Below are 18,240 nucleotides of genomic sequence, written 5' to 3' on the forward strand. Positions count from 1 at the left end.
CCTTTTCTGTTTAACCGTAAATGGTTTGTACCTAACATGTTGAGTATATAGTGCACAATCTCAAACTCATACACTACAAATAAAATAGAATAGAATATAATTCCTGACCTGTCCGGTGGTGATTATCAGATGTGAAGCTGCTGGGAGTTTGTTCCAAGGGTGGGGCTGAAGAACATTTACTATACATTGGAGCACCAGAGACAATCACTACACTTGATTTCTCTCCATGGGTCTGCACCGTGGAGTCCTTACATACAGAGTTAACAGTTTGAAGACAATGCATCCCAGATACTGTGTTACCTGACTGAAAGAAGTCATGAGGAAAAAGCATGGATTTTCAGTTTTTACTGCCTTGTGAATTCATTTCCAGGAGATATTTGTAAACCACCTCAGGTCTGGAAAATATACGACTGCAGGGGGTTTTCTTATTCATTAAAGAGCTGAAAAAAGACCACAGTCAAAGTGAAGTAGTCATGACCGCAGAAAGCATTGCATTTATTTGACAAAATGAGTTACTAGTTACTTTACAAATACAAATGATTAGATTAAACAAAATATGAATAAACAGTGATATATAATTATTATTATTATTATTATAAAATATCCAGCAGCAGTATATAAAGTGAACGTTGCTCCACTTTTAACAGCTGTGATGAACACATTAACGTAAACAAAATGAAAGAATCCAGTAATTCAATATAAGATTCTAAAATGGGACATTGGGCGCAGTAAGTACTTTTACTTTTGGTACTTTAACTATTTTTTGATGCCAATATGTCTCAGTTTATGCTGCTTTATACTTCTACTCGACAGCTTTTAGTTACTAGTTAGATATAGATTAGTAGATCATTCAAAATATAAATCAGTTATTAAATACACTTTGACAGATATTTATAGGATAAGATATCCAGCAGCAGGACATAAAGTTGCTCAAATTAGCTCTACATTTACTAACTGTGATAAAACACATCAATAATCATTATAGTAACTCAATATATATATATATATATATATATATATATATATATATATACGATTCTGAAAAGGGCCATTATGCATAAGGAGTACTTTTACTTTTGGTACTTAAAGTATATTTTGATACCAATGCTTTTGTACTTTTACTTGTTACAGAGTATTTTTACCCTGTAGTATTTCTACTTTTGCTTTAGTAGAATATCTGAGTACTTCTTTCACCACTGCCACCATGAGTGTGGAGCTGTTTGCTACAAAAGCCTGAATTTAAAACAAATATTTTACAGCTGAAGACTGTTTTCAAATGTAGCCCTCCCTCTTCTTCCTGCTCTCAGACACAGCCAGCTCCACTCTGTATTTCCTGGCTCCTCCCCTTTAGATCCACACTGAGGGGGATGGGTGTAACCAACATGTGGGTAAAGTACAAGAGCTGATAGGCCACATTCACTGCACACACACATCCTGTTCAGATCACAGCTCACATAGTTTCAGCTCTCAGGAAGTGAAACTCAGACACTCGCTGCCACTGAGAGGGGAAATGGCGCAGAAAGGAGTTCAGCTGGACCGGGAAACCTTCTCTTGTTCGATCTGTCTGGATCTACTGAAGGATCCGGTGACGACTTCCTGTGGACACAGCTACTGCATGAAGTGTATGAAAGGCTTCTGGGATGGAGAGGATGAGAAGAAGATCCACAGCTGCCCTCAGTGTAGGCAGAGCTTCACACCGAGGCCTGTCCTGCTGAAAAACACCATGTTAGCAGCTTTAGTGGAGGAGCTGAAGAAGACTGGACTCCAAGCTGCTCCTGCTGATCACTGCTATGCTGGAGCTGAAGATGTGGCCTGTGATTTCTGCACTGGGAGAAAACTGAGAGCCTGTAAGTCCTGTCTTATGTGTCTGGCCTCTTATTGTGACAAACACCTCCAGCCTCATTATGACGTAGCTCCATTAAAAAAACACAAGCTGGTGGAGCCCTCCAAGAAGCTCCAGGAGAACATCTGCTCTCGTCACGACGAGGTGATGAAGATGTTCTGCCGCACTGATCAGCAGTGTATCTGTTATCTCTGCTCTGTGGACGAACACAAAGGCCACGACACAGTGTCAGCTGCTGCAGAGAGGACTGAGAGGCAGAGAGAGCTGGAGGGGAGTCGACTAAACATCCAGCAGAGAATCCAGGACAGAGAGAAGGAGGTGAAGCTGCTTCAGCAGGAGGTGGAGGCCGTCAATGGCTCTGCTGATAAAGCAGTGGAGGACAGTGAGAAGATGTTCACTGAGCTGATCCGTCTCATGGAGAAAAGAAGCTCTGATGTGAAGCAGCAGGTCAGATCCCAGCAGAAGAGTGAAGTGAGACGAGTCAGAGAGCTTCAGGAGAAGCTGGAGCAGGAGATGGCTGAGCTGAAGAGGAGAGACGCTGAGCTGAAGCTGCTGTCTCACACAGAGGATCACAACCAGTTTCTGCTCAGCTACCCCTCACTGCCAGCCCTCAGTGAACCTACACACTCATCCAGCATCAACATCCGTCCTCTGAGCTACTTTGAGGACGTGACGGCGGCCCTGTCAGCAGTCAGAGACAAACTACAGGACGTCCTGAGAGAGGAATGGACAAACGTCTCACCGACTGAAGTGGAGGTTTTACTGTCAGCAGCAGAGCCCACCACCAGAGCTGGGTTCTTACAATATTCACAGGAGATCACTCTGGATCCAAACACAGCACACACACTGCTGTTATTATCTGAGGGGAGCAGAAAAGCAACACGCATAGAACAACATCAGTCTTATTCTAGTCACCCAGACAGATTCACTTATTGGCGTCAGGTCCTGAGTAGAGGGAGTCTGACTGGACGTTGTTACTGGGAGGTGGAGTGGAGAGGGGGAGGAGTTGATGTAGCAGTCGCATACAAGAATATCAGGAGAGTAGGGGATGGAAGTGGATTTGGATACAATGACAAATCTTGGTCCTTAGAGTGTAAACAAAACAGTTTTTTATTTCGTTACAACAAAATCAAAACTCCCGTCTCAGGTCCTCTGTCCTCCAGAGTAGGAGTGTACCTGGATCACAGAGCAGGTATTCTGTCCTTCTACAGCATCTCTGAAACCATGACTCTCCTCCACAGAGTCCAGACCACATTCACTCAGCCGCTACATGCTGGAGTTTGGCCTTATGGTTGTGATGGAACCACAGCTGAGTTCTGTAAACTGAAATAGCCTGAAGTCATTTGAGGAACTCTTCTACTTCTTAAACTCATTGTGTGTCCATCATTGTTGCTGAGAGCTGATTGTTCATGTCTTCACTGCACAGAGATCAGCTGTCAATCAAACATTATGGGATGTGCTTTAACATCTTCTCACAAGTTGTTCTGTAGATGTTGGAGTTTCTTTAGGCGGCGCTCCTTCCTGTGTCTGTTTAGCCATGGAGGCTGTCACTGCTCAGGAGGATTTCTGTTAACCTCAACTCATATTTCTCTGCATGGAAATGTAAACTTTGCTCTAAATATTTGTTGAATATCGATATTGATGTATTTGTATGTTGTTGTTTCTCTTGTAAAGCATGAGAGAGAGAAAGCACCAGAGCTTCTTTCATTGTAGATATTTTATTCTAAATGTCTTTTATTTTTGACTAAGTCTCAATGTGTTGAATGCATCAATGAAAGTTTGAAGAAGGAAATAAAACACATTCAAAGAAAAGCCAACAGGTTGAGTTTGTAATAAATTGTGTTTCTATGTTCAAGATGTGAGATGAGTGCCACATTTACATGTCTGTACAAAATAAAATGTTGGAGTTTTTCTTGTTAATAAAAGAGCTAAGAGGACACAAGTGAAAATCTCAGTCTTTGTTTGTAATCTTAAAATGAATGATCTCTCCTCTCCAGTGAAGCTGCACTAAGTTGAGTTGAATTTTTAATACATGTAGTTCTTGTTTTACTGCTACGTCCCCAATAAGCTCTAGGACAAAAAAGGAGACAGTATGACAACAAATAACATTGAGAGAGTCGGGGGGGAAAGTGAACACAAGTGCATTTATTTACACCAAAGAATGGAGAGGACGAAACGTCTATGGAAGAGGGTTAGGAACATGTGGAGAAATGTGAGATCTGAACTAAAGTGATATTTGTTTTTATGTTTCAAGATTTTAGTCAGAATATTGAGAAACAAGTCAGAATTCAGAATATTTTTAATAAATCTTTTTCTTAAGAATATTTTTTTTCTGAAAATCTCAGAATTCAGAATAAATATATTTTATTATTCCTTTTTTTTTATGAAATTACAGAAATCTGAGATTAAAGTTAGGAAAAAAATCACTTTGGTCAGACCTCAACATGTTCTTTACTAGTGAAAGTCAGAATTCTGATTAAAAAAAAATTCAGATTTTCAATTTTTTTTAAAGAAAATCTCAGAAATCTGACTTTTTCTTAAAATATATTTTATTTATTTTCATGAAAACCTTCAGAATTAGTTTTCATAGATCTGAGATTTAAGTAAGAATTTTTGATTTATTACTCAAAAGAAAAAATCAGTTTTGGTCAGGTCCAAAAGATAAATCCACATGTGGTCCTAATCCTCTTCTGTATTTCAGAAAAGCAGAAAAGCATTGTTACCAGGATGAGAGAGGATGCTAGATCTGCCTGAAACTGTCTCCTGTTCAGCATCTCCTGCTTTGGCATCTTTAGAGCTTTGCAGAAATGACATCCTCTGTGATATCTGGAGCAGAGAAATCAGTATTGGGACTGATCAAAATATTTTTTCAGCCAGCGATACCTGTCACGGGGCTTGGTGTGTTTATTTGGTTGGGGCTCGATGTCCACATAATCACTGACTGGGCGGCCATTGGGTTCAGATAAGAGATAAGATAAGATAGTACTTTATTGATCTCAATTTGGGACATTGTTGTGTTGCAGCAGCATAAAATACATGGCATTGTACAATAACGATTAAAAAAGACTGGAAATAAACAAGAAAGTAGAAAATATACATGTTGACTTTACACATTAACAATGACAAAAACAAAATATAAAGCAAGTTATTATATGAACATAAGTATATGAGGGATGGATTGTTGTTGGTTTTCTTTGTCCACTTTTCCACAGGCATCTTCTTCTGCCTCTTCTTCACTCATAGCAGTGTCACTGTCCTCTGATTCCATCTCAAAGTCACTTTTTGGATGGCAGCAGTGGTCGTTGGACGCGGGGGATCGCCGTTCCCCCACTTTCTTTGAAGCATGATTTTTTTTTAATAGTCTAATAAATATAAAATCTTTGCCAGTGTTATCAGTTGCAAGTGTGTATTTGTTGTAATAATGACGAAAACATAATACATTTCACAATAATTATAATAAAAAATAAAAACGATTTCCTTAAAAAAGTATCCGTCCAGATTCAATATTGTTTGCAGAGCCGGCCCGAGCGTGTCGTTGTGTCCCTGAGACACTTCACCCCAAATTGCTCCTGTGGGGATTGCCCACAGTATTGAGTATGTAAGTCGCTTTGGATAAAAGCGTCTAACAAGTAACATGTAATGTAATGTAATATTTGTATACATATTTGTACACATATTTGTATTTTGTATTCCTCTGGATTGTGGGAAACGGTATTTCGATCTCTCTGTACACACAAACTGAAAGATTGACAATAAAGTTGACTTTGACTGATGCTCTCTTCAGGAAGGGGCGAGCTGTTCTTCCTGAGGAGTCTCAGGTCCTTCAACGTCTGCACGAGGCTGCTGCAGATGTTTTACCAGTCTGTGGTGCAGGGGCGGTTCTAGGGGAGGGAGGCAGGGGGGGGCAGTTTCCCCCTAACACTGACTTTGGACCCCCCTGTGGCCCCCCTGAAAATAACAAATAAACAAATTAAAAAAAGTCTATGATTAAACGATGTCTTGGCTGACGGAATAGGCGGAACAAACACTATTTGTCATTCTAGTCGGACCCAGCGTAAAAACTGTAACTATAAGTATCTGAAATAAATATGTGTACTGAAACAAATACCAATAACTGTATTGCATTGTTTTCTTATGCGCAATTACTTCATACTGTCTTTGTCTTTTTCGTCCTGCATTTATTGTGCCCCCCTCAGAAAACAACTGGCCCATGGCCCCCCAGTCAAATTGGTCTAGAACCGCCACTGGTCATCCCAAACAATGCCACAAGTGCGCACGCGCACAGTGCACTCACAAAACGGGCAGACAGGTCTACAGAAACTACCGGTATGCTTAGTATGAGGTGTGATTTGTGCCAATGAACGAACTCACTGAGCAGACCCTGATCGTGTTGATCGTCGCCTACCATGCCGTGAACTATGCCGCGAGAGAAGTAACGTGACACTCTCGTCGCCACCCCTCTCGTCTGAGAAGCTAGGTGACGTCTGCGTCTGAAGTTACTTTACTTAGTTATCACCAAATAACCCAGTAATGTTACAGCTATGTTGCTGTTCAAGCTAGACTCTATTTCAATATAGTTTTGGTATTCAAATAATGTTACACCTCTTGTATGCCCTGAATGCAAAAACAACCAGACAAGAATATATATTTTTAATTATCAAAATGATAACAAAGGCTGAAAAAACAGGAGAAGCCTGTCTTCCCTTGGTCTCCAGGAGAAAACTGTATATCACTAAGTTTTCATATAGTTTTGTGTGTGAAATAGATCGCTGCAGTGAACACGACTTTATGTATTTGTTTATGGTTTATTTGATTTGGAGGGATGCAGTCAGAGAAGAGGCAACCCCTATATATTGTTTATTTTATTTCATTTCATTTTGGCACCATGGCAGAGGCAAATATAGAGTTAATGTGCGGAGATTATAATGTCCCGTTTACTAAAATATGTATTGTATGTATGATGTTTAGTTGACAAAATAGTCACTGTGCTACATTTTCCTGCACTCAAGCATACGTCTGAAGACAAGAGTTGTGTCCCCATTTGGCCACAAGGGGGAGTATATATATATTGTATATATATATATTTTGTATAGATGTTGCAACTATACAGAGCTTTGGCAATACTATATGTAACTGAGGTCATGCTAATAAAGCTATTGAATTGAATTGAGTATACCTTTAAGTGAGCTGTCAGGAGGAAACAAAGGTTCGCCAACACATTGCACTTTAATGCTGAGAAAGGCAACGATGTGCTGCAATGTCTGTGTATTTTTGAAGAATGCCAAGTAAAGGAAGAAAGTAATAACTCGCACTGAGTCTTAATACATTACTTTATTTCTATTATATATAAACACTATCCAATGATTTATTATGTTTGTGTTACACACACACCATTACTGAATTCATTCTAAAACCAAGAATAACCTATACAACAATAGGGAGCCCTGGCTCAAGGACGGACAAAGCAAGGACACCACACATGATTATTTTCCAATTACAGTATATTTATTTAAAGAGAGTAACTTAATTGTGATATCAGTTGATCAGTAATGTGTGTAGTGTACGGGTGTGTGATGTGTCAGCAGGGCCGGACTGGGACCATAGCAGGCCGGGAATTATACACCCAGCCAGGCCACTACCAGTTTTGTTTGGGGGCGTTTTGCTGGATGTATCGTCAATATTTACAACGTTGCTGCCCTTAGTGATAGCCCTACAGTTTGAATCTACTACTTAAATAGAAACATATGGACATAGGATATTGTTAAAAAAAGTGTGCATATGTATTTGGGAACCTTTCAATGTGAACATGTTTTATTTGGGGGTGGACCTCAAATGGATTAAACTCTGATCAATAACTATAGTAACTTATTGAGAGAACATGAACATAGCTTGCTTATACTGTTGTCATTACATTTCCTTTGGTTTGTTCAGTGTTTTCATAGACATAGCCTATTGAAACAGTTTCCTCTGTACCTGCCAGTTCTGTCCACTGAGCTCTGCATCTCTCCCTCAGGGCCATCACCATCAGCATCATCTGATAGTGGAACTGAATAAGGAGAACATGTAATCATTACATTAACAACTATTTATGAAATAACATTATTCAAGAACATATATTATGCAACACTTATTTTATCACTTAGTTGACCCTGTATTTGCATGGCCTAATACCATAATGATTGTCTCCCCTTTAGACAACATAACCATCTCAAGTGATTCACTCACAGTATGAGGGGTTTGTAGCCCCACAGTTAGCTGCAGTCTAACGGTTATATTACATATATTTGCCTTGAGTAACATTAAGGACATGTTTGGGTTTTGTGTAGCCTTCTAGTCTCCAGTCACACAGGGCCTGCCACTAACTTAGCATTGGACTGAGAAACTGTTTTGTTGACAGTCGATGTGCACATCAGGCTACAATATAGAAAGAAATGTGGCTCATAATGTTCGCTCACTTACTCTCTGCTTCGTCATTCTATACCATACGGGGGGTTCTGAATAAATCAGTGATTTTAGAACATTTCGCTACCTTTTTTTGCAGGATGGGGGTCCATCCTTCCACAATAATTAACCTTGGCGTCAGTTTCAGTCGGTCCAGTCCACACACTAATGTAAACAGCAGCGCGCTGGTCTCGTGAGAAACGGAGAGTGGAACAACCAATCACATCTTCATTATTCTCCTGAAATTTAAATGTGCCCATTCGCTTGTCTGACACATAGACTATAAAGGTCTGGTCTGACAGGTGCGTGGTTCTCACTGCGCTTCATACCGGTGCAACTTTGAACACCTTCAATATATGCCGCATTAATGGATTTGGCCTGCAGTCACCGCATCTGGGCTGAATTAAACACGTATTATTGTAGTCCTGTGTGTTTATTAGAGGCCATGTCAGCAGGCCACATCATATTATGCCAGCGTTGCGTTCACAAGACATACAAGCCACAAACTGGCAATCGAAACATGCCACAACCTGAGGGACAGTGAATGAGACACACAGACACAGACACACCCACACACACCTTGAGGGAGGGAGGGACAGCTGATCGCCGTGCAGCAATCAGCTGTTCCCGAGCAGAGAGAGAGAGAGAGAGAGAGAGAGAGAGAGAGAGAGAGAGAGAGAGAGAGAGAGAGAGAGAGAGAGCTGCGTCACAGAGCAGACTCTTTTTGAGCATGTAATAAGCATTTTTTGTCTTGACTATATTACAACTATATTATAATAAAATAATATAGTATTTATATTATTGAATTGATTATCATTATGATTATTATTATTAGTAGAAGTAGTTTATTTGCATTAATTATATTTTAATCTTTTTGAGGCTAGTATTTGGCAGACGTATTCACCTAACGCATACTGAACTACATACATGCACATTTACCATTTACCTCACTGTATAAAAAAGTAACTGTGTTGATAATAATAATAAACAGGAATTATATTTGCAAAGTACTTTGTTTCCAAAGCGGAAACCTCACCTCAACCCAAACCACATGCCTGAAGTTCACATGAGATCAGACTGCAGTTTAATGCCACTCATAAAACATTCCCCTGATCTGAGGAACACAGTTTAGTGAGGAATCTAATGTTCCAAGGGTGGGGCTGAAGAGCATTTACTATACATTGGAGCACCAGAGACAATCACTACACTTGATTTCTCTCCATGGGTCTGCACCGTGGAGTCCTTACATACAGAGTTAACAGTTTGAAGACAATGCATCCCAGATACTGTGTTACCTGACTGAAAGAAGTCATGAGGAAAAAGCATGGATTTTTTGGAGATATTTGTAAACCACCTCAGGTCTGGAAAATATACGACTGCAGGGGGTTTTCTTATTCATTAAAGAGCTGAGAAAAGACCACAGTCAAAGTGAAGTAGTCATGACCGCAGAAAGCATTGCATTTATTTGACAAAATGAGTTACTAGTTACTTTACAAATACAAATGATTAGATTAAACAAAATATGAATAAACAGTGATATATCATTATTATTATTATTATTATAAGATATCCAGCAGCAGTATATAAAGTAAACCTTGCTCCACTTTTAACAGCTGTGATGAACACATTAACGTAAACAAAATGAAAGAATCCAGTAATTCAATATAAGATTCTAAAATGGGACATTGGGCGCAGTAAGTACTTTTACTTTTGGTACTTTAATTATTTTTTGATGCCAATATGTCTCAGTTTATGCTGCTTTATACTTCTACTCGACAGCTTTTAGTTACTAGTTAGATATAGATTAGTAGATCATTCAAAATATAAATCAGTTATTAAATAGACTTTGACAGATATTTATAGGATAAGATATCCAGCAGCAGGACATACAGTTGCTCAAATTAGCTCTACATTTACTAACTGTGATAAAACACATCAATAATCATTATAGTAACTCAATATATATATATATATACGATTCTGAAAAGGGCCATTATGCATAAGGAGTACTTTTACTTTTGATACTTAAAGTATATTTTGATACCAATGCTTTTGTACTTTCACTTGTAGTAATTCTACTTTTACTTTAGTAGAATATCTGAGTACTTCTTTCACCACTGCCACCATGAGTGTGGAGCTGTGTGCTACGAAAGCCTGAATTTAAAACAAATATTTTACAGCTGAAAACTGTTTTCAAATGTAGAGCAGGTTGTAAGCGAGGCTCCGTTTGTGAATGAGGAAACAGTTCAGAGTGTCTGCTCCTCCTGCTGGAATGAGTCAGAGTTTGATAAGCCCTCCCTCTTCTTCCTGCTCTCAGACACAGCCAGCTCCACTCTGTATTTCCTGGTTCCTCCCCTTTAGATCCACACTGAGGAGGATGGGTGTAACCAATATGTGGGTAAAGAACAAGAGCTGATAGGCCACATTCACTGCACACACCCATGCTGTTCAGATCACAGCTCACATAGTTTCAGGTTTCAGGAAGTGAAACTCAGACACTCGCTGCCACTGAGAGGGGAAATGGCGCAGAAAGGAGTTCAGCTGGACCGGGAAACCTTCTCTTGTTCGATCTGTCTGGATCTACTGAAGGATCCGGTGACGACTACCTGTGGACACAGCTACTGCATGAAGTGTATTAAAGGCTTCTGGGATGGAGAGGATGAGAAGAAGATCCACAGCTGCCCTCAGTGTAGGCAGAGCTTCACACCGAGGCCTGTCCTGCTGAAAAACACCATGTTAGCAGCTTTAGTGGAGGAGGAATGGACAAACGTCTCACTGACTGAAGTGGATGTTTTACTGTCAGCAGCAGAGCCCACCACCAGAGCTGGGTTCTTAAAATATTCACAGGAGATCACTCTGGATCCAAACACAGCAAACACACTGCTGGTATTATCTGAGGGGAGCAGAAAAGCAACACGCATGGAACAACAACAGTCTTATTCTAGTCACCCAGACAGATTCACTCATTGTTCTCAGGTCCTGAGTAGAGAGAGTCTAACTGGACGTTGTTACTGGGAGGTGGAGTGGAGAGGGGGAGACGTTTCTGTAGCAGTCGCATACAAGAATATCAGCAGAGCAGAGGATGGAAGTGGATTTGGACTCAATGACAAATCTTGGTCCTTAGAGTGTCAACAAAACAGTTATTTATTTCGTTACGACAATATCAAAACTCCCGTCTCAGGTCCTCAGTCCTCCAGAGTAGGAGTGTACCTGGATCACAGAGCAGGTATTCTGTCCTTCTACAGCATCTCTGAAACCATGACTCTCCTCCACAGAGTCCAGACCACATTCACTCAGCCGCTACATGCTGGAGTTTGGCCTTATCATGATGGAGCCACAGCTGAGTTTTGTAAACTGAAATAGCCTGAAGTCATTTGAGGAACTCTTCTACTTCTTAAACTCATTGTGTATCCATCATTGTTGCTGAGAGCTGATTGTTCATGTCTTCACTGCACAGAGATCAGCTGTCAATCAAACATTATGGGATGTGCTTTAACATCTTCTCATGAGTTGTTCTGTAGATGTTGGAGTTTCTTTAGGCGGCGCTCCTTCCTGTGTCTGTTTAGCCATGGAGGCTGTCACTGCTCAGGAGGATTTCTGTTAACCTCAACTCATATTTCTCTGCATGGAAATGTAAACTTTGCTCTAAATATTTGTTGAATATCGATATTGATGTATTTGTATGTTGTTGTTTCTCTTGTAAAGCATGAGAGAGAGAAAGCACCAGAGCTTCTTTCATTGTAGATATTTTATTCTAAATGTCTTTTATTTTTGACTAAGTCTCAATGTGTTGAATGCATCAATGAAAGTTTGAAGAAGGAAAGAAAACACATTCAAAGAAAAGCTACCAGGTTGAGTTTGTAATAAATGGTGTTTCTATGTTCAAGATGTGAGATGAGTGCCACATTTACATGTCTGTACAAAATAAAATGTTGGAGTTTTTCTTGTTAATAAAAGAGCTAAGAGGACACAAGTGAAAATCTCAGTCTTTGTTTGTAATCTTAAAATGAATGATCTCTCCTCTCCAGTGAAGCTGCACTAAGTTGAGTTGAATTTTTAATACATGTAGTTCTTGTTTTACTGCTACGTCCCCAATAATCTCTAGGACAAAAAAGGAGACGGTAACACACGACAACAAATAACATTGAGAGAGTCGGGGGGGAAAGTGAACACAAGTGCATTTATTTACACCAAAGAATGGAGAGGACGAAACGTCTATGGAAGAGGGTTAGGAACATGTGGAGAAATGTGAGATCTGAACTAAAGTGATATTTGTTTTATGTTTCAAGATTTTAGTCAGAATATTGAGAAACAAGTCAGAATTCAGAATATTTTTAATAAATCTTTTTCTTAAGAACATTTTTTTTCTGAAAATCTCAGAATTCAGAATAAATATATTTTTTTATTCCTTTTTTTTTATGAAATTACAGAAATCTGAGATTAAAGTTAGGAAAAAAATCACTTTGGTCAGACCTCAACATGTTCTTTACTAGTGAAAGTCAGAATTCTGATTTAAAAAAAAAATTCTTTTACAAAAGAAATTCAGATTTTCAATTTTTTTTAAAGAAAATCTCAGAAATCTGACTTTTTCTTAAAATATATTTTATTTATTTTCATGAAAACCTTCAGAATTAGTTTTCATAGATCTGAGATTTAAGTAAGAATTTTGATTTATTACTCAAAAGAAAAAATCAGTTTTGGTCAGGTCCAAAAGATAAATCCACATGTGGTCCTAATCCTCTTCTGTATTTCAGAAAAGCAGAAAAGCATTGTTACCAGGATGAGAGAGGATGCTAGATCTGCCTGAAACTGTCTCCTGTTCAGCATCTCCTGCTTTGGCATCTTTAGAGCTTTGCAGAAATGACATCCTCTGTGATATCTGGAGCAGAGAAATCAGTATTGGGACTGATCAAATATTTTTTCAGCCAGCGATACCTGTCACGGGGCTTGGTGTGTTTATTTGGTTGGGGCTCGATGTCCACATAATCACTGACTGGGCGGCCATTGGGTTCAGATAAGAGATAAGATAAGATACATGTAGTACTTTATTGATCTCAATTTGGGACATTGTTGTGTTGCAGCAGCATAAAAGACATGGCATTGAACAATAACGATTAAAAAAGACTAGAAATAAACAAGAAAGTAGAAAATATACATGTTGACTTTACACATTAACAATGACAAAAACAAAATATAAAGCAAGTTATTATATGAACATAAGTACATGAGGGATGGATTGTTGTTGGCTTTCTTTGTCCACTTGTCCACAGGCATCTTCTTCTGCCTCTTCTTCACTCATAGCAGTGTCACTGTCCTCTGATTCCATCTCAAAATCACTTTTTGGATGGAGGAGCAAATGTTTCTCGAGACATTAATCAGAGTAAGTCTGGCTCACCCCATTTGTCTCCTGCAAAGGATCCGTCTTCCTGCTGCAGCCCTTTGATGTACTCCACCACTTTGTCCACATCGAGAGCATCCACACTGTCGTACAAGCACAGGATCTGCAGAAAGGAGTAAAACAGTAAATAGACTGAAAGGATTTGGGCTGCAGGCAGGGCACTTGTACCTGTAGCCAACGCACACATTGAACCGTTTAGCTGGGAGGTAAATACTCATAACATTTGAATCAAAAGGATCCTTCAGAAGAACAAATGCTTTAAAAACACAGATACTGAGGCTGAGAGAGAGAAAGAAAGAGAAAGAGAAATAAAATCTATAAGAAACAAAATTATTGTATAGTTCTGTGTCCTCCAGGATCAAAATCCATTAAAACATACTTAAAATGTCTGCTTGCATCAACTTTGAATCAAAGCAAAGTATACTATCTTTTCCGTTTGTTGGCGACATTTCCAACTTCTCTCATCCACAGAAGTTGATGAGAAAAACAAGAATAGGTTTAGCAATCTGTCACATTTCCTGTTGGCTGTCTGAGGAGTCACCTGCACGGCGCTGAGGGTGTACAGCAGGTGGGGGTCGTGTCCGATGCTGGCGCTGAGGCCTCCACACTCGTGCTGACAGGATTTGATGAAGTCTACGATCTCCGGCCGGTTCATCCGGGGCAGCTGCGCCATCAGGTCCATCACCGTCAGACCCCAGTAGATGCCGCTCATCCGCAGGTACTCTGACAGTGTGTACTCCAGAGGCCTGTACTACGAAGCCGGATTTTCCTAACCTGGATATGTTTGAGTTAGCCGGTTGGCCCAATCCAAAACATACGCGCTCTCGCTAAGCTGTACTACGACGCTGGTTATCAAGTGGATCGCTCAAGCCAGCCGTGTCCTATCTAGTTAGGTGCGCGTTCACATGAAAGGGGTGGTATTTGGAGCATTCGACCAATCACAAACACGGACAAGCGTACTGACAGCGCAGCGTCATACTTCCTGAATGAAAAGTGAACTTTAATATTAGTCAAATATGAAGAAGTTAAACTTTAAACATCCATGACTTAAACACTTTATCCAGGATAAAAGCCACATAGCTGCACCTGCAAGGTGAATACAGCTGGTAAAAGAAAAAGTGTTTGAATGCGTACATTAACAGGTTTATGATATCACTGCCCCGTCCAAGACACGAGTGGATCTGACTTTAATTACATTTGACACAAGTGTTTCGTCAACTTAATGTGTTGCTTAAAATAATACTTCTGCATACAGTATGTGACACTGTGAGTGTTGCACGGCCAGATACGGCTCAAGAAGCTGACTCAAATAAGGAAATATATGATACATTATGATGTGATATGATATGAATGATAATGGGACACATCGACGTCTGCACTCACAGTGCCGCGGACTGTACTTAATGTTACTCTGATCCGGTTACTTATGTTGTGGCAGATATTTAAGTAAGCTTTCTTAACGCTAATGTTATAATAGTCAGATTGCTCTGAAGATGGGAGGGGATATTCTATTAATTTGCACGTTCACACAATCAGTTGATTTTGGCCGGCAGTCTTTCCTGCAAAGGCAGTTTTTCTGTATTTCCTCTATCCTGTAATATGACTTGATCGCTTTAAACTCCGCACACGGAGCTCTGATTGGTCAGCAGGCGGTGCTTTCACTGAGTTAATCTCTTAGCCTGCAACCTAACCTCCTCCCGAGGAGGTTAGCCGCTCAGCATAAGTTACCATGGAGATCTAGCCCGCTAAAAAGAGAACCAGCGTCGTAGGACCGAAAAGCCTGAGTTTTCCCTGAAGTCAGCCGGCTAAGCGAAAATCCGGCTTCGTAGTACAGGCCTCTGGACAAACACAAACAAACAGGAAAGATAAACAGTGCAGCAGGAATGAGTCCAAAAACCCGGGAATGAGTCAGCATTATTGCACTTATGGGTCCCTCATCTCAAAATCTATGGGATCTTTTATGGGTTTTTGGTTAAATCCCTGGTCTGTGGTAAAGACAATCTTAGGAGATTTTAAGTGTTTTTTTTCCAGAATGAATGTTCCTAGGTTCCAAGACTAGCCTTAGCATTATTCTCTTTACTTAACAATGTTGGAAGAGGTTGGTAAGGCCATTCACAGATCAAGCAAGGAAATTGAAGTGAGAGTTTTGAATGCAGTTATTACAGTCAAAATATGTTCAGCCACTTTGGAAATATAAACGCCCAAAGGAAAAAAAATGGTGGGTCAAAACCGATGCGGAGTAAAGTCATATTATGTAGATGAATGAGTGAATATGACAAGAAGAATTGTTGACATGCTGTGGTATATCTGCACATTTGATGGTGTCTGTTTCAAAGAGTAGATCAGTTTGCTTTTAGCTGAAGGTGGGTGATTTCAACTTATTGACCATGAAAAACATACATTGAACATTAACAATGGCCAAAAAAGCATTGCTTAAAACATGAATTCCTCTAAAAAGTGTCCTTCATGTGTCATATAAAGATAAAATACACTTGGGGAACATATTACCCTGGGAACTAAAAGATACACTCTGAAAAAAACATCAATTAATCCTACAAAATGTCCTTTTACTCACATAGTCATCCTTTTTGGAGCCGTAGGCCGCGATGTAGTCTGCATGTTTGTCCAGCAGCAGAGAGCTGGGGGCGTCAGGCTTAATGATGACATCTTTCACTTGGGTACCCTGACATTGAACACATCACCACAATACTTATCAGAATCAGAATCAAGTGTTTTACACGTTTACATAAACAAGGAATTAGCTTTGGTGTATGGTGGTGCAAACATAAACAAAGAAAATATACAAATAATAACCTAAAAAGAAACTTAAGACAATGAATATATGACATACGACAGTGTATTATATATTTTAAACATGGCACAATTTCTAAATGACCTTGTTTCAATGATATACAACCACAACCTGCGTGTCAAGCCTGAAACTGACTAATATTATCTAGCGAAATTAGTGAAAATGAAGATAGTAAAGCAGTTGTTTTGGTATAATTTAGCTACATGCTAACTCTGATGCTAACCACTTTACTTAAGTTAGCTGTTTTCACAGGTAAGCGGTCAATGTAACGCTAAAGCTGAACATAACGGAGATAAGTGGACATGTTAATGCATTTCGGCTGTATTGTTATATAAAAATAAGCTGAGTAACGATGACATTTACAACATGATAACCGGTTACCATTCTGGAGATGTTCGCATGATCAGGCTACTTCTTCTTCTTCTGTTTTCTTTTTGGTAGCTGTCAAACTGGTTAAGATGCGCATTACCGCCACCTAGTGGGGACACGGGATTATGCAGGAGAAAATCACTTGGATGCTTTTAGAATCAGATATAACAATACAAAATCCCTTTTCGTTTCACACATGTACAATGGTGTTACATGAGTGGATATTATACATTGCACATGGTGGTGTTACAGTCTGTATTGTGTGGTGGTCAGTGGTGGAAAGTAACTAAGTACATTTAATCAAGTATTTTACTTGAGTGCTTTCATGTTATGCTGCTTTATACTTCTCAGGGCCGTCCCTCCCTACAGGCCGATCATGCAGGCTGCATGGGGCCTCACATTGCGCAGGGGGCCTCACATTGCGCAGGGGGCCTCGTGCAGGGGGCCTTGGCTTATGAGCTTGGCTTGTGCGCAGCTCTCAGCGCAGTTCTCAGCGCAGTTCTCCGCGTAATATAGTATTTATATTATTGAATTGATTATGATTATTATTATTAGTAGAAGTAGTTTATTTGCATTAATTATATTTTAATCTTTTTGAGGCTAGTATTTGGCAGGAAATGCAGACGTATTCACCTGTAAACGCATACTGAACGACATACATGCACATTTACCATTTACCTCACTGTATAAAAAAGTAACTGTGTTGATAATAATAATAAACAGGAATTATATTTGCAAAGTGCTTTGTTTCCAAAAAAAAGAATTTCACTCCTGTTGGTGGGGTGGGGGGGGGGCCTCATCTCACAATGTCGCTTGGGGCCCCAAGTTGGCTGCGGAAGCCTCACCTCAACCCAAACCACATGCCTGAAGTTCACATGAGATCAGACTGCAGTTTAATGCCACTCATAAAACATTCCCCTGATCTGAGGAACACAGTTTAGTGAGGAATCTAATGCTTTTAGTTTAATTTGCTGGAATCATAGACTGTATACATAAAGGGTGGTATATGAATGGGTTAAGAGGCAACGCTGCTACTCTGTGGTTAATGCGGGATATGGCATGCAGACAGATATGATGTCAGATGATATGAATGCCAATCCTCTGTTTAACAATTCTGAGCTTTAGTTTTCTTACAGGTAACAGGGGATTTGAACGTTTTCTGTTTAACCGTAAATGGTTTGTACCTAACATGTTGAGTATATAGTGCACAATCTCAAACTCATACACTACAAATAAAATAGAATAGAATATAATTCCTGACCTGTCCGGTGGTGATTATCAGATGTGAAGCTGCTGGGAGTTTGTTCCAAGGGTGGGGCTGAAGAGCATTTACTATACATTGGAGCACCAGAGACAATCACTACACTTGATTTCTCT

At 39.7% G+C, this 18,240-nt stretch overlaps 2 protein-coding genes across 4 annotated transcripts; one reads left to right on the forward strand and one right to left on the reverse strand.

Moving 5' to 3' along the window:
- Positions 1-1,289: 1,289 nt before the first annotated feature.
- On the forward strand, positions 1,290-11,687 carry LOC117500200 (tripartite motif-containing protein 16-like). The gene is made up of 2 exons (XM_034152978.1): positions 1,290-2,785; positions 11,261-11,687. Exons 1-2 carry the CDS (start codon positions 1,511-1,513, stop codon positions 11,645-11,647), a joined length of 1,662 nt encoding a protein of 553 aa, XP_034008869.1. The 5' UTR covers positions 1,290-1,510; the 3' UTR covers positions 11,648-11,687.
- On the reverse strand, positions 5,049-16,932 carry LOC117500202 (geranylgeranyl transferase type-2 subunit beta-like). 3 transcript variants are annotated; one of them, XM_034152982.1, is made up of 5 exons: positions 16,876-16,932; positions 16,258-16,365; positions 14,224-14,421; positions 13,617-13,785; positions 5,049-5,117 (listed from the first exon to the last, which is right to left on the reverse strand). In XM_034152982.1, exons 1-4 carry the CDS (start codon positions 16,876-16,878, stop codon positions 13,660-13,662), a joined length of 435 nt encoding a protein of 144 aa, XP_034008873.1. In that variant the 5' UTR covers positions 16,879-16,932; the 3' UTR covers positions 5,049-5,117; positions 13,617-13,659. The 3 variants fall into 3 exon arrangements, with proteins under 3 accessions (XP_034008873.1, XP_034008872.1, XP_034008871.1); XM_034152981.1 differs by having other exon boundaries at positions 5,051-5,111; positions 13,611-13,785; XM_034152980.1 differs by lacking the exon at positions 5,049-5,117 and having other exon boundaries at positions 13,413-13,785.
- Positions 16,933-18,240: the final 1,308 nt, after the last annotated feature.

This window comes from Trematomus bernacchii, unplaced genomic scaffold, assembly GCF_902827165.1.
Source record: "Trematomus bernacchii unplaced genomic scaffold, fTreBer1.1, whole genome shotgun sequence".
NCBI lineage: Eukaryota > Metazoa > Chordata > Actinopteri > Perciformes > Nototheniidae > Trematomus > Trematomus bernacchii.

What these genes read in the sequence shown, in the direction of transcription:
- LOC117500200 (XM_034152978.1), top strand. Translation starts at nt 1,511, where the DNA reads ATGGCGCAGAAAGGAGTTCAGCTGGACCGGGAAACCTTCTCTTGTTCG. An exon ending in GATTCACTTATTGGCGTCAG is followed by an intron (nt 2,786 to 11,260) that starts GTCCTGAGTAGA and finishes CATTGTTCTCAG; the next exon opens with GTCCTGAGTAGAGAGAGTCT.
- LOC117500202 (XM_034152982.1), bottom strand. An exon ending in GCTCCAAAAAGGATGACTAT is followed by an intron (nt 14,422 to 16,257) that starts GTGAGTAAAAGG and finishes TACAGGCCTCTG; the next exon opens with GAGTACACACTGTCAGAGTA. An exon ending in ACACCCTCAGCGCCGTGCAG is followed by an intron (nt 13,786 to 14,223) that starts GTGACTCCTCAG and finishes TCCTTTCTGCAG; the next exon opens with ATCCTGTGCTTGTACGACAG.